Source organism: Colobus angolensis, unplaced genomic scaffold (assembly GCF_000951035.1).
Source record: "Colobus angolensis palliatus isolate OR3802 unplaced genomic scaffold, Cang.pa_1.0 Scaffold5, whole genome shotgun sequence".
NCBI classification, from domain to species: Eukaryota; Metazoa; Chordata; class Mammalia; order Primates; family Cercopithecidae; genus Colobus; species Colobus angolensis.
Window position 1 is genome coordinate 2,257,343 of NW_012118487.1, and position 15,785 is coordinate 2,273,127.

At 38.7% G+C, this 15,785-nt stretch overlaps 1 protein-coding gene across 1 annotated transcript in view; it reads right to left on the reverse strand.

Moving 5' to 3' along the window:
• SNX25 (sorting nexin 25) overlaps positions 1-15,785 on the reverse strand; it is a 150,659-nt gene that overhangs the window by 32,983 nt on the left and 101,891 nt on the right. Inside the window, exons 8-9 of the mRNA XM_011959534.1 lie at positions 10,687-10,818; positions 7,757-8,029 (exon numbers count right to left, since the gene is read on the reverse strand). Of these exons, the coding sequence (XP_011814924.1) occupies positions 7,757-8,029; positions 10,687-10,818 (405 nt within the window). The remainder of the gene's footprint in view (positions 1-7,756; positions 8,030-10,686; positions 10,819-15,785) is intronic.

Consider the following 15,785-nt stretch of genomic DNA (forward strand, 5'->3'; position numbering starts at 1 on the left):
CGTGATCTCAGCTCACTGCAACCTCTGCCTCCCGGGTCCAAGCCATTCTCCTGCCTCAGCCTCCCGAGTAGCTGGTACTACAGGCGCTCACCACTACATCCAGCTAATTTTTGTATTTTTAGTAGAGACAGAGTTTCACCATGTTGGCCAGGCTGGTCTTGAACTCCTGACCTCAAGTGATTCACCTGCCTCAGCCTACGAAAGTGCTGGAATTACAGATGTGAGCCACTGCACCCGGCCCATATGTTCTTTTAACTGGTTGTGTATAAATATATATATAAATGATACATAATTTCATACTTTGTATTCATTTGAATGGGTATTCTGCCTTCTTCATATAACACACAATGCTGGGTATTGAGGGTATATATCACCTTCAAAATTACCATTTTTAAATCAGCCTTGTATGAGAATAATTAGAATAACAGTGGCATTGAGAACTTATGAGGCACATTCCTAACGATGCTCCTGTTATGGGTTGATTCTGCTTTATTGCAATCCCAGATGTACAGAAAAACAAATGCATAAACTTTTTTCTACATTTTAATTATTTTCCTAGGATACATTTCCTAAAGTTCCCACTTCTAGAGATTACTGGAACAAAGAGTTGGAGTTCTCGAAAGGTCAGTTATGTATCAGCCCTCTTTGAATCCTAGGTGAAAATAGACACTTTTTCCTATTTGTTTACTGTCACCTCACATCAAATGTCAGTTCACATCCTTATTCAATGTATCTGCTGAATATAGATGTTTTAATTAATTTGAATAACCTCTTTTACAGCATTTGCTGTAAAATTAATCATCTTAATTTCTGAAGTAGAGAGATAACATAGATACAACAAACTGTGACCTATCAAAAATAAAATGCAATAAATTGTGAATTTTGGACTAATCAGTTCAGTGATTTTACATGTAAAGGACCAAGTAACAAAACTTAAAAAAAAGAATGTATATGAAGCTCAGACCACCAACAGTTCAGAGATCCCAAGATGACTTCTAATACCATCAAGAGCAAGCACTTGAGTCCTCAGGGCTGAAGATAGTGCACTGGGCAGAAAGAAAAAATCCAAGACAAATCATAATCTTTCTATGTAAGATGACTATAAAACAATTTGTTTCTTTTCACGCAAACCTTAAAACTCATAGGGGTCACTAACAGTAAATAAAAGGTGGCAACTGGAGCTATCCAAAATAATTGCGTATGCTATAAGAAAACTAGACTTAACGTGTGGCTTAGCTGACAGAGCGGGAGCATCACCATCTTGGACAAGCACCACCATTTTAAAGTTTCCCTTGACCAAAAACTGCCTAAATCCAAAGGGCATCAGCCTAATGGCTAAGGTCAGCAAGACCATAAACCACATAAGCCATCTCCAACCAGAAACATTCCAACCCTAAGATAAAGCCCTCCCTGACCAGAGACATGCCAGCCCTGAGACAACCCTCCAGCCAGAGAGATGTCAGCCCCAAGATAACCTTCCCTCTGACCAGAGACATTCCAACCCTGCAATAAACTTCTTCTCCACACAGAAACATCCCAAGCCTGTGATAAGCTCTCTCACCCTAAAACCAATAAATACTCTTCGTCTGTAAGAGAGAGTGCTCCTGACTGAAATCGGCCAGAAGCCCCTCTCGGGTTTATTCTCCAAAATAAACCTGTCTTTTGACTGTTAAGCCACTTTGCATGTTTCTTTCCTTTCTTTAACTCTTACATTTGATGCTGAAACCTAGGATGGGTGTTGGGGATAGAGACTCTCTTGCAACTCAGGAAGCAGTGGGCAGCAGCGGCACGTCCTGTTGGATCCTGAGTCTCTGGCCACCCAACCTGTCTTGTCTCTCACTTTACTTTTCGAGTGATTTGTGTGAGGAGGACAACTAACCTGAAGCGGACTGTGAGGCTCAGGCTGGGGCTACTCACAGGTGGGTTCTTAAAACCCTCAGGTCTCAGGAATCTACCTCCGACCGCCCACAACGCGTATTTAGCTCTCTAGTCTTTGTCCCCTCCTCCTCCCTCATCCTCCCTTCTCTCTCTCTCTCTCTCTCGGCTTATAAGAAGCATAAAGCCAAAGCGTTTGGTTTTTCATTGCAACACAGCCTGGCCCCAATATAGATTAGATAATGACAACTGATGGCCCAAAAACGGCACCTTTGACTTTCAAATTCTCAGGGACCTTGACAATTTTATAACCACGAATAGCAAATGGCAAGTGGTTCTCTATATTCAGGCTTTCTTCTACCTTAGATCCCAACCCTCCCTATGTCAAGCTCGTACCCCTCATGAAATCCTTCTTCTTAATGAAAACCCTCCCTGGGTCTCTCCTTCCTCCGAAACTCCTTCCTTTGAAACTCCTTCCTTGGAAACCCCTTTCGAGCCTGCAGATGGATCCCCTCTGTATTCTTATTCCCCTGCATCTGCTCCTCGCCTGTTCAAACCTCCACCCCAGTGGCCCCTCCTGCCCCCAAGCCTTCAGTCCCAAATCCTGCTCCTCCTCCTTCTCCACCTGTTACCTGTTCAAAAACTACTCCAACCAGTCAATCTGCCATTCTCCCCCTCCGGGAAGCAGCTGGGGTTGAAGGCACTGCTTGCGTTCATGTCCCTTTCTCCATGTTTGATTTGTCACAGATCAAACAGCATCTGGGATCTTTTTCTGAAAATCCCTCTCATTATCACAGGGAATTCCTATACATAACTCAATTCTTTAATTTAACTTGGCATGACATTTATATAACTCTAACCTCCACCCTCACTCTGATAAGAGCAGTCAACTTAATTAAAATGAATATCCAAGCTATGAGTATATTTAAAAGGCCTTTACGTTTTCCTCTTCATAAATCTTGTTTTCCTGGAAAAGGCTTTTTCCCAGTCAACTGAATTACTTTTCTCCACTCTGTCTTGCCACTCTTGGTGCATGTATGAAAGACCCTAAAATGACATCTGGTGGCCTGGGGCTCCTTGGGAAAACCAAAAAAGTGTCACAAATCCTGCTTTGGGAAAAAATCTCTGTTTTCCTTATGGAACCCCTGGAATTAGAGGTGAATAAGTACCTTTCAAAATCTGTCTATGTCTTCCAGCTACACTTGTTTATTAGGCTATGGAAATTGTTTTCCTAGCCTTTATTCTTTTTTTTTTTTTTTTTGAGACAGAGTCGCTCTGTCGCCCAGGCTGGAGTGCAGTGGCCGGATCTCAGCTCACTGCAAGCTCCGCTTCCCGGGTTCATGCCATTCTCCTGCCTCAGCCTCCAGAGTAGCTGGGACTACAGGCGCCCACCACCTCACCCGCCTAGCCTTTATTCTTAAAGGGCCTCACCCAAAGGCCAATAATCCAATTGGGAAATTAGAAAAAAAAATCTTATAACTACTGGATCTTCTTCTGGGTGTCTGTGTGGCTATAAATGTGTTGCATGCAATGTCTACTAAAAGAGCTCTAATTAATTGGCCTAATAAAAATAAGTGCTTAAATCAAATATTTTTATGGGAAAAGTAAAAGCTATGTGATCTTTCAGTCCACAAGACTTTACAACTTACTGGCACAGTAAGATCAGAAATGTCTTAAGAACTGCCTGCATACATTTTTGCTTGCATTTATTGATCAAGCAATTTCATACTTATCTCTGCCAAATACTATAAGGTGTCAAAATCTAGCATACAGGCTACAAAATTATAACTCAGCCCAGACAGAATAATCTTTGCTTAATTTTTTAATAAATGAAACATTAATATTAGTCTATTAAAGTTAGCTACATCTTGAACTATTTAGTGAAATACCCTAACTTCTAATCTTGTGGCTTTAGGCAGTCTAGTCCACAGACATAAAGGAAGTTTGTTTTGAGAAAGGATTGTTGCCATCTTTGTTTCAAAGCTAAACTGTAAACTAAGTTAATACACAAAAATAGATAAGGCCTGGGGACATGTGAAATTAGCCATACCCCCAGCTGTGCAAATGATATTAAAGAAAAGATAATTTATATAAAAAAGTATCTTATGTGGTAAATTCTTGTCCTAAAGTAAATTAACTGGTTGTTTAAAGAGAGGGATGTTTACAACAAAACAGAAAGTCGAGGCATGTCAGAGATTGTCTGTGTAAGTTGTGAAAAATTTTATAAAAGGGAATTCATATAATAAATGTTGTACAATTTAAAAGTGATTAAGCCTCCTGAATGCTTTATAAAATGCTACTATAACTCTTAGCTGTACAACCTGCCTGCTTCACAGCTAGAGAAGGCCCAGGCCACATGGAGTCAAATGCTGGAATAAGTCAGACCTTATCTGCACTTCTGTCTAGGTCCTCAGCTCTCCACCTAGTACATAATTAAAATCCCAAACTTACCAACAAAAGTAAAGGTTGCTACAAGTTAACAGTGTAATATGTATTTAAGACTACTGAAAAAACAATTTACATATACTTTTGGTAAAAAGATTATAAGGAGGCATAGGAATGTGGATTTTTACCTAGATTAAAAGGTTAAAGAATTGTTTTAAGTTGAATAAAATAAAAAAGGTTTACGCAAGTTTTGGAAGGTTAATTGTAAAGGAAATTCTGTGTGTAAACATATTGGCTAAAGTTGAAGGGGTATCATCCAGTTTTTCTGTAAACTGAGCATTAAAATAAAAGCACAACGGGTTTTTCTTAAAGCACTAACCTGCTCCTTAACAAAAATTATAAAGGGTTAAAAAGGGTCTATAAAAATCTTACCTTATGGTCAAACATTAAAATTGGGTAAATGTGTCTACAAGGTTTATTAAAAATTGAGTTTAACATTAATAGCACACTAATATAAAAGTAAAATTTGGTTTATTTGGTATAAAATCATATAGGAAGCACTGTTAAATACAAAATGGTGTTCGGCTTTCTTTGGGCTATGTTTGCATAAATAAGTTATTGGTATGTGTTCCAATGTTATGGGAGACTCCTATAATTCTGATATATCTTAATGTATGTTATCAGTAGTAATTATAATTGCTATATTAAAATTACTTTGTGCCACAGAGGTAACAGATTTCCTTGTCAACTGTGTCTTTAACTATGGCTACCCTAAAACTTTTGGTCATCCATAAACAATTGTTGTCTTGTTTTGGTCCTCTTTAGAAGGTGGTTTTATAATCTGCTATAAGGCTCTAACAGGTGCTCTTAAATGCAGGTTTCTGATAACTTTGGAGATTGTGATATCAGAAGAGAGTAAAAATGTTCAGGTCTCTTGAATAGCTAAAATGTTCATTAATGTCAAGCAGGACAGGAATTAACTGCATGAACGGAACTAACAGGTGACTGGAGTGATCTTTCTGATGTTTTGCTTAAAATATTGCTAATCCTTTGTTTTGCTTTTCAAAGTCAAAGTAACTTTTCTTTTGAGCTATTGACAGCTTTTAGCAATATAGTATACTCCCATGAACAAAATTTGAAGCATACTTGTTTCTCTCTACCTGATTTTCTCTAGAATTTGGAAACTATCTCTGAGTATTCTTAAGTTATGGCAATATAGTTATTTGCATAAGTGCAGTAAGAACTTGTGTTCTTTTGTAACAGGACACAGTTGGAAAAAGTGGTTATTTTACCAAGGCTTTGACTGGAATGGTGTGCCTTCCTTTAAGGAATCAAACTTGACTTATGAAGCCAATAAAGCCCTTAGAAAACTGGCCTCATATACTGTGTACACAGTTCCTGTATAGGGTTTCTGATCTGTGGTAAGTAAAGAAGGTCACTTTCTGACAGGCCAGGAACCCCAAGTTATCCTGGAGCCTCAAGAGGAGAAACATCACCCAACTCATAGGTATCTGATGGTAAAAATCCATGACTGGGCTTGGCTTTAAAAAGGTCTTATCTCAGATTCCTTCTACGGAACAAAGTTTCATCAAAGCCAAGTTAAAAGTCCTATTTAACAAATAATTCTTCTTACTGTAAATAATTAAACCAAGTACAATACAGCAAATCAGTCCTACCATGATGTGTCTTTTTTTTTTTTTTTTTTGAGATGGAGTTTCACATTGTCGCTCAGGCTGGAGTGCAGTGGTACAATCTTGGCTCACTGCAACCTCCGCCTCCCGGGTTCAAGTGATTCTTCTGCCTTAGCCTCCCAAGTAGCTGGGACTACAGGCGTGTGCTATCACATCCAGCTATTTTTTTGTATTTTTAGTAGAGACGAGGTTTCACTGTGTTAGCCAGGATGGTCTCAAACTCCTGACCTCATGATCCACCCGCCTCAGTCTCCTAAAGTGCTGGGATTACAGGCGTGAGCCACCACACCCGGCGATTTGTCTTTTACTAACCGTTACTTACAGAAAATTACACATGGACCTTTCCAAACAAGCACCTCTGTCTCTCATTGGGTGAGGAATGTTGTTTCTATCTCAATCAATTGGGCCTAGTAAGAGACAAACTGCTGAAAAACTTAAATAAAGGGCTAAAAAGCTAAGGGAATACCAAAATAACCAAATGGATTCTTGGTTTGGAAACAAAATCATAGCATGGGTGATCCCCATTCCTGGGCCCTCTCCTAATAATATGCCTAGGACCAATGTTCTTATCTTGCCTAATTAACCTTTTTCAAAAATTTTTAAATGACAGGATTATGGCTATTTCACAGATAACTACCCAAAAACATCCACAGATGGCATTACTCCTACAGTCAATTCAAGACCAGAAAACTCTCTGTCCCCTCATCAGCAGGAAGTAGCCAGAAAGAACACACCACCCCTTGTCCTTTTCATAACTACAGGGTCTGGACTGACAGAGCAGGAGCATCACCATCTTGGATAAGCACTGCCATTCTAAAGATCCCCTTGATCAAAAACCACCTAAATACAAAGGGCATCAGCCTAATAGTTAAGGTCAGCAAGACCACAAACCACAAATGACATCTCCAACTAGAAACATTCCAACCCTAAGATAAACCCCTCCCCGATCAGAGACATGCCAGCCCCGAGATAACCTTCCCTCCAGCCAGAGAGATGTCAGCCCCAAGATAACCTCCCCTCTGGCCAGAGGCATTCCAACCCTGCAATAAACTTCTCCACACAGAAACATTCCAAGCCTGTCATAAGCTCTCTCACCCTAAAACCCTTAAATACTCTTAGTCTGTAAGAGGGAATGCTCCTGACCAAAAATCTGCCAGAAGCCCCTCTCAGGTTTATTCTCCAAAATAAGTCTGTCTTTGACTGTTGAGCTGCTTTTTGTGTTTCTTTCCTCTTTGACTGTTGAGCTGCTTTTTGTATTTCTTTCCTCTTTATTTAATTCTTACATTAGCAAGTTTTCTTTTGGAGCATTTTAATTTCTTCTGACTTCTTTAAACTCCAAAATATTTCCTTTAACCCCTCCTGCATTCCCTACCTCTCCTCATTTTTTCCCCATCTCTTCTCTCTTCTAGGGCTATAGTTCTACTGGTTTTCTTAACTGGTCTAACCCACAAATGTCCCACCCTACAGACTTTCTGCCTTCACTTTTCAGGAGTCAGATCAGAGATGTGTCTAAAACAGACAGAGGGCAGGAGGTCTCCGACTCAATGCCAGTAGGAGGGAACATGTAGGTCAGAGGATAAAAGGGCAAGAAGAAATACATACAACCAGAGACAAGGTTATTCACGCTTACTTTTTATTCTATTTAAGGTCTTGTATATTAAAAGATGTTACTTTTATTCTATTTAAGGTCCTGTATATTAAAAGATAAAGATGTGCATCAAATTTGGCTCACACAATATGCACCCACCTAAACATATTTAAAAGCTTATCCAATAAAAAGGAGCAGAAAGTTAAATGTGACTCACCGTCTCATCCTTGTTGGAAATCATCTGTGAGGCATGTTTCTCTTCCTCTTTTATCAACAATTTCTCATACAGGTCACTGACAATAAATGAAGGGTAATACCTATCCTTTAGGATCTCATAAACATCTCCCTGGATTTTGTAGAATACTTCAATACCTTTATTTCCTACAAGACACTGCTGAATTTCTTTGTAAAGTGATTTTTCCACAGATATTTCTTTGCTCTCCACAAAGAAATTCTGATAAATTTCACCAACTAATTGTGGAATTTCATTCTGAAAAGACAGGAAGATAAAGAAAAGTAAGACATATCTCTGAGAAAAATTATTTTTCTCTGCATTCTCTGCATTTGAAAGTCAGAAGAAAGACACTTAAGATGCACCCACGTATGCAGAATTTTGTGTCCATATTCAGGATCAAGGAGCAAATGTCAGATCCTAAAAAACAAAACAAAACAAAACTGGTACTTTAAATGAACATGTTAAACAGTCAACACCTGCAATTTCTTCTAATCACTGGAGGCGGGAAAAACAGAATAACAGTTCTCTTCCTGTAATAGATTCCTTTTCATAAATCTGAATTCCACAAGAAAAAAATGTGTTAGCTAATATCAATTTAACTTTTTACCTAATATTACCTAACATTAAGTAACTAGAAGTGCCATTTCTCATCCCAGAAAGAAGTCAATATAATAACTGTGTAACTCAGAAAAACACTCTTCAGAATGACTACTTCAGAATGACTATGTCCTCGTCAAGCTTATATTAGACAGCTTTGTCTTCAGCAATGAGCCTGGGTCATCACCAGCCTACTTCAGAAATGCAAAAATCTCTTCAGATTAACATAATCTTTAGAGTTCCTCTAAAGGCATTGCATTAACTCTAGGAATGTTATACAAAGTTTTCGACAACAGTAAAGAGCAAAAGCATACAACTTAATGAACATAACTAATTTAATATACATCCCAGAATGTCCAAATCAATGTTGCTAGATCAAAAAAATAAGGCTATTTCAAGGAAGCTATATGCTCTTATTCCATTGAAAATTTTCAAATTCTTTCCATAGGAAAAACTTTTTAGATTGCTCTTTATAATATTCCTTTGAGAACAACCAGAAGTTATCTGGAGTCAAAACTGGTGATTAAAATGAGTAACAGAGTTAGCAAATACAATATTGGATAAAATTAGGTAATTTGGGGCTTATAAATTAACAATAAAAGGCATTCCTAAGAAGATTTAAAGATTGGATTTAGTTCCTTAACAAATATAGTTTATGACTTACGATATATTTTAAACTAGCAGTCTATTCTAGCAACATTCATATGCGAATGAGTAATTCAAGGTATAAAATGCTCTTGGTGTTTCCCCCTGCCTTCCCCAAGACCAAATCTTGTTCTGTCGCCCAGGCTGGAGTGATCTTGGCTCACTGCAACCTCTGCCTTCCTAGGTTCAAGCAATTCTCCTGCCTCAGCCTGCCAGGTAGCTGGGATTACAGGCCTGCACCACCATGTGTGGCTAATTTTTGTATTTTTAGTAGAGACGGGGTTTCACCATGTTGGCCAGGCTGGTCTTGAACTCCTGACCTTGTGATCTGCCCACCTTGGCCTCCCAAAGTGCTGAGATTACAGGCGTGCGCATCTGGCCTCTTCGTAGTTATTTTAATAAACATCTCACAATAGTATATACTGATCACATATGTCACATGTTATAGATATTATTGTGTATGTTTATAGACATATACATACATATACAGTTGTACCTCAGGATCTATGCAAGATAGGTTCTAAGATCTCCTGAAGATACCAAAATCCGAGGACATTCAAGTCCCTGATATAAAATCATGCAGTGTTTTCGCATACAACCATGTACATTCTCTCGTATACTTTAAATCCTCTCTAGATTACTTATACCTAATAAAATGTAAATGCTCCGTAAATGATTGTGATTTTGTAGTTTTAGGAAATAATGACAAGGAAAAGGGTCTGTACATATTCAGTACAGATGCAATTTTTTTCCCACCAAATATTTTCAGTCCATGGTTGGTTGAGTCTACAGATATAGAAGCCACAGATAAGGAAGGCTGACTGTATACATAAAGACTGTGTACACACAATTCTTAAATACATATTGCCAAATGCAAAGCACGATGTTGACTATTGGGATCTTCATTGCAAGTTGTATGAGTACCCAAAAATATTTTTATTTTCCTTTATTCATATTTAAATTGAAATAAAAGCTAGGTGTGGTGGCTCATGCCTGTAATCCCAGTACTTTGGGAGGCCTACACAGACAGATCACCTGAAGTTAGGAGTTTGTGACTAGTCTGGCCAACATGGTAAAACCCTGTCTCTATTAAAAATACAAAAATTAGCTGGGTGTGGTAGCATGTGCCTGTAGTCCCAGCTACTTGGGAGTGTGAGGGAGGAGAATTGCTTGAATCTGGGAGGTGAAGGTTGCAGTGAGCCGAGATGGCCCCACTGCACTCCAGCCTGGGTAAAAGAGTGAGACTCCATCTCAAAAAAAAAAAAAAAAATTGAAATAAAAGGCAAAGTATAAAACATGCACATTATGATATTATAAATAGCAAGATTATGAGACTGAAGTGTAGGTGAGGGGACCAAATTCATTACAATAGCAATGTGGATATGTATATGCCTTTTTATAATGTGTAAAAAAAATACTCAAAACTGAATTCAATCTCTTGGTACATTTACAAAACCTTTTTTCCCTTGACTACACATTCAAAAGCACCTTCTGTAAAAACATAATGTAGTTTTATTTGCCATTATGGGGTAGAACACAATGTCAATATTGTATTTGGTTTAAAAGATTCTTTTAATGTACACTTATCTTGAGAAAAACAGATACACTGCCTCACGTGCCAAGTTTACATCAGCTAGTGATTAATATTCCTTTCAGCCTACATATACTACCTTGTTAGCGTTCTTTAAATGTTCCACAGATTCCCAAAAACTAATCAGAGTTCTCTTGTCCATCCTTTCCATGTACATTCCAAAGTGCTCTCGGTAGAAAGTATTGGCCAAGATATCTTCAAACTGAAGAATCTATTAAGAGAATTTAAGAAAACGTTTTTAAAAATCAAATTTTAAATACCGGTTAGCTTTAACTTCCAATGGACTAATTTCTACATTTAGGATAAAAATGCATTTTTTTAAAGGAATAAAGTAAAATTTTATTGTAGTAATTTACAATCTATTTAAGTAAACGTACAGGTTTGTTACATAGGAATATGTGTGCCATGGTGTTTTGCTGTATCTATTGACCAGTCCTCTCTCCCCTTGTCCGCCCACTCCCCAATAGGCCCTGGTGTGTGTAGTTCCCCTCCCTGTGTCCATGTATTCTCATTGTTCAGCTCCCACTTATGAGTGAGAACATGTGATATTTGGTTTTCTGTTCCTGTGTGTGTTTGCTGAGGATGATGGCTTCCAGCTTCAACCATGTCCCTGCAAAGGACATGATCTCATTCCTTTTTATGGCTGCGCAGTATTCCGTGGTATATATGAACCACATTTTCTTTATCTAGTCTATCACTGATGGGCATTTGGGCTGCTTCCATGACTTTGCTATTGTAAATAGTGCTGTAATAAACATGTATGTGCATGTGTCTTTATAGCAGAATGACCTATATTCCCTTGTGTATATACGCAGTAATGGGATTGCCGGGTCAAATGGTATTTCTGGTTGTAGATCCTTGAGGAATCGCCACACTGTCTTCCACAATGGTTGAAGTAATTTACACTCCCACCAACAGTGTAAAAGTGTTCCTATTTCTCCACAGCCTCGCCAGCATCTATTGTTTCTTGACTTTTTAATAACTGCCATTCTGACTGGTGTAAGATGGTATCTCATTGTGGTTTTGATTTACATTTCTCTAACAATCAGTGATGTTGAGCTGAAAACATCCATTTTTTAAAGTCAAAGTGGATGTAACATAGTACTGGTAAACTGAAATATCTCTTACTACATTTTAAATGGAATAAAGCTTATTGAATATTCGAAATGCACGTACTGAAAAAATACCAATTTCCTATTACCCATTCACTCACTGAACAAAGATTTATTTGGCATTGTAAACCAGAAAGTGTCCGAGATGGGTCTCAATCAGTTTAGAAGTTTATTTTGCCAAGATTAAGGACATGTCTGGAAGAAATAAACATGGACTCACAGAAACAGTCTGTGGTCTGTGCCTTTCTCCAAAGATGACTTTGAGTGCTTCAATATTTAAAGGGGAAAAGTGGGCTGGAGGGGAAAGGAGAATATGGTAATCCACACGTTCCAAGCAAAAAGGAGCAGGCAGGGCAACAGTCAATTATGTAATCCTCTGACACTCAGTAAATCGGCACTTCACATAAGATAAGGCGAACACAGAGTAGCTACCTGTGGAGATATCGAACCTTCTGTCTGTAGCTTCTGCTTAGGAACAAAAGGAAAGGCAGCTTCCTGCATGACTCAGCTTTCAGTTTAATTTTTTTCATATCCTTTGTCCACTTTTTGGTGGGGTTGTTTTTTTCTTGCAAGTTTGTTTAAGTTCTTTGTAGATTCTGGATATTAAACCTTTGTCAGATGGATAGATCGCAAAAATTTTTTCCCATTCTATAGGCTGCCGGGGCAGGCATTTTCTAACAGCTCCTAGTAACTAATTTAAGGACATGGATATCCGTTGCTACAGACCATTAATAATTCGTTCTATAAATATTTCAGACCAATAATAGTTAGTTTATTACCTGTGGAACACTAGAACATGTGTCTTTATGTAAAGTCTACCAGTGAAGCATTTTGAAGCACAAAATCCTAACTGTACATGCTCCAAAGGGGTTTAAAGGAACCCATATCAGTGTGGCTAGGGAAGATGGGCCAACCATTCCAGCATCAACAAAAAGGGCCAGGAAACCCTTTCACACACAAGTCAAGTCCTGGCCTGCATTCGACAGTGTTCATTTTGGATTGGCCTTGGATCAAATAAGGAAAATGATACGCAAATTGGCATAAAGATCTGCCATTTATTGCCGCTGATTTCCAAACTCCATGTACTCCTAGTTCCATTTCCTCTTCAACCCTATGTTAACTCTTCCTTCTATCTTTCCATTTTGGGGCCACTGGTGGTTGCAAAAAAAAATAAGGCAACACAGACTTTTTGCTTTCAAAACAAAGCAAGACAGGAAGGCAACACTGTGAAGTTCAAGTTGCTCAGGCTTTGGAAGTAGATATACGTAGGTTTGAATCCTGACTCTGCTACTTTCCAGTTCTGTGAGCTCTATGTTACGCCATCACCCTAAGTCTCAGTTTTTCACCCAGAAAATGTGAACGATACCACCTACTATCCAGGTTGTTCTGAGACTTACTAATAATAACTGTTCTGAATCAAGAAAGACAACAACAAAAACTAATCAGGAAGAGCCTGAACCAGGAGAAAGAGAAGGCAAAATAAGTGCCAAAAATCAGTTAAGAGGTCACTTTCTAGTTACATAAATATGGATAAAAGGATTAGCAGTGATTCTCACCTGGCATCCAAAGAGAAATTACAAAGGACACAAAAAACTTTTGTGGGTGATGGATATGTTTATTATCTTGATTGTGGCAATTAAACTGAATATATGCGTATGTCAAAACTTACCAAATTGTACACTTTATATATGAGCAGTGTCCTCTCCCTCTTCTCCTAAGCGGCCTGAGGTAATCTGTGAAAATGGTTCGCTATTCACTTGACCCGGAGAACCCCACAAAATCATGCAAATCAAGAGGTTCTAATCTTCGTGTTCACTTTAAGAACACTCGTGAAACTGCCCAGGCCATCAAGGGTATGCATATTCGAAAAGCCACGAAGTATCTGAAAGATGTCACTTTACAGAAATAGTGTGTACCATTCCGACGTTACAATGGTGGAGTTGGCAGGTGTGCCCAGGCCAAGCAGTGGGGCTGGACACAAGGTCGATGGCCCAAAAAGAGTGCTGAATTTTTGCTGCACATGCTTAAAAACGCAGAGAGTAATGCTGAACTTAAGGGTTTAGATGTAGATTCTCTGGTCATCGAGCATATCCAAGTGAACAAAGCACCTAAGATGCCCCGACGGACCTACAGAGCTCATGGCCGGATTAACCCATACATGAGCTCTCCCTGCCACATGGAGATGATCCTTACTGAAAAGGAACAGATTGTTCCTAAACCAGAAGAGGAGGTTGCCCAGAAGAAAAAGATATCCCAGAAGAAACTGAAGAAACAAAAACTTATGGCACGGGAGTAAATTCAGCATTAAAATAAATGTAATTTAAAGGAAAAAAAATAAAAAATAAAAAAATAAATATGAGCAGTACACTGCATGTCATTATACCTTAATTAAGCTGTTTTAAAAACAAATATTCCATTAAGCCTTAATAATAGCATTGCAAAGAAATGAAGTAGACAATGATTACACTAAGGACCCACTGTCAGGAGAACATATACTGACATAATCTTTGTGAGTTACAGATTGCTGAATCTGATTTCCCAGTATTTTTTGTTAAGGACTTTTCTGTCTAGGGTCACGAGAGACTCTAGTTTTTTTCCTCTGGTTTGGTATCAATTATGCTAGCCTCCTCCTAGGATGAGTTGAAGCGTTCCCTTCTCTGTTTTTTGAAAGAATATGGTTAAGATTGGTATTATCTCTTCCTTGTTTTATAGAATTTACCAGTGAGGCCGGGCACAGTGGCTCACGTCTGTAATCCCAGCACTTTGGAAGGCCAAGGAGGGTGGATCACCTGAGGTCAGGAGATCGAGACCAGCCGAGACCAACACAGTGAAGCCCTATCTCTACTAAAAATACAAACATTAGCTGAGTGTGGTGGTGCACGCCTGTAATTCCAGCTATTCAGGAGGCTGAAAATAGCTGAAAAACAAAAAAAGAAAATCACCAGTGAAATGATTTGAGTCTGGAGTTTTCTGAGAAGGTTTTAAATTATTACCATATTCTTCAATAAACTGTGGGTTATTCAGAGTTTCTATTTCTTTTTGTCTTTTTTTTTTTTTGAGATGGAGTCTCACTGTCACCCAGGCTGGAGTGCAATGGCGTGATCTCGGCTCACTGCAACCTCCACCTCCCGGGTTCAAGCGATTCTCCTGCCTCAGCCTCCCGAGTAGCTGGGATTACAGATGCCCACCACCGTGCCTGGCTAATTTTTGTACTTTTAGTAGAGACAGGGTTTCACCAAGTTGGCCAGGATGATGGTCTCAATCTCTTGACCTCATGATCCGCCCACCTCAGCCTTCCAAAGTGTTGGGATTACAGGCGTGAACCACTGCATCCGGCCGCTATTTCTTTTTGAATCAGTTTTGGTAATTTGTGTCTTCCAGGGAATTTGTCTATTTCATTTAAATTGTCAAATTTATTGGCTTGAAGTTGTTCACATTATTCCCTTAGCATCCTTTGAATGTATGTAGCATCTGTAGTGATGTCCTATTTCATTCCTAATATTGGTAATTCATATCTTCTTGCTTTCCTTCCTTCTAGTTATTTTAGTTTTTATTTACAGCTTCTTTAAAAAGTTTTTTTTAAGTTTTCTTTTTTTTTTTTTTTTGTAGAGAGGAGAGTCCTGTTATGTTGCCCAGGCTGGTCTCTAACTCCTGGCCTCAAGCGATCCTCCTGTCTTCGCCTGCCAAAGTGCTGGGATTACAGGCATGAGCCCCCTCACTGGGTCAATTTATAGCTTCTTAAAAGATTAGATCACTGATTTCATACCCTTCTTCTCTTCTGCTGTAAGCATTAAAAAGTACAGTTGACCCTTGAGCAACATGAGTTTGAGCTGCACAGGTCCACTTGTACAAGATTTTCTTCCACATCTACCGCCCCTGAGACAGCAAGACTAACCCCTTTTTCCTCCTCCTCTGCCTAGACAACGTGAAGATGATGCAGATGAAAACCCCTGTGATGATCCACTTCCAGTGAGTAGCAAAAATATTTTCTCTTATGATTTTCTTAGTAACATTTTAATTTTCTTTATAGCCTACTTTATTGTAACAGTACAGTACATAATACATA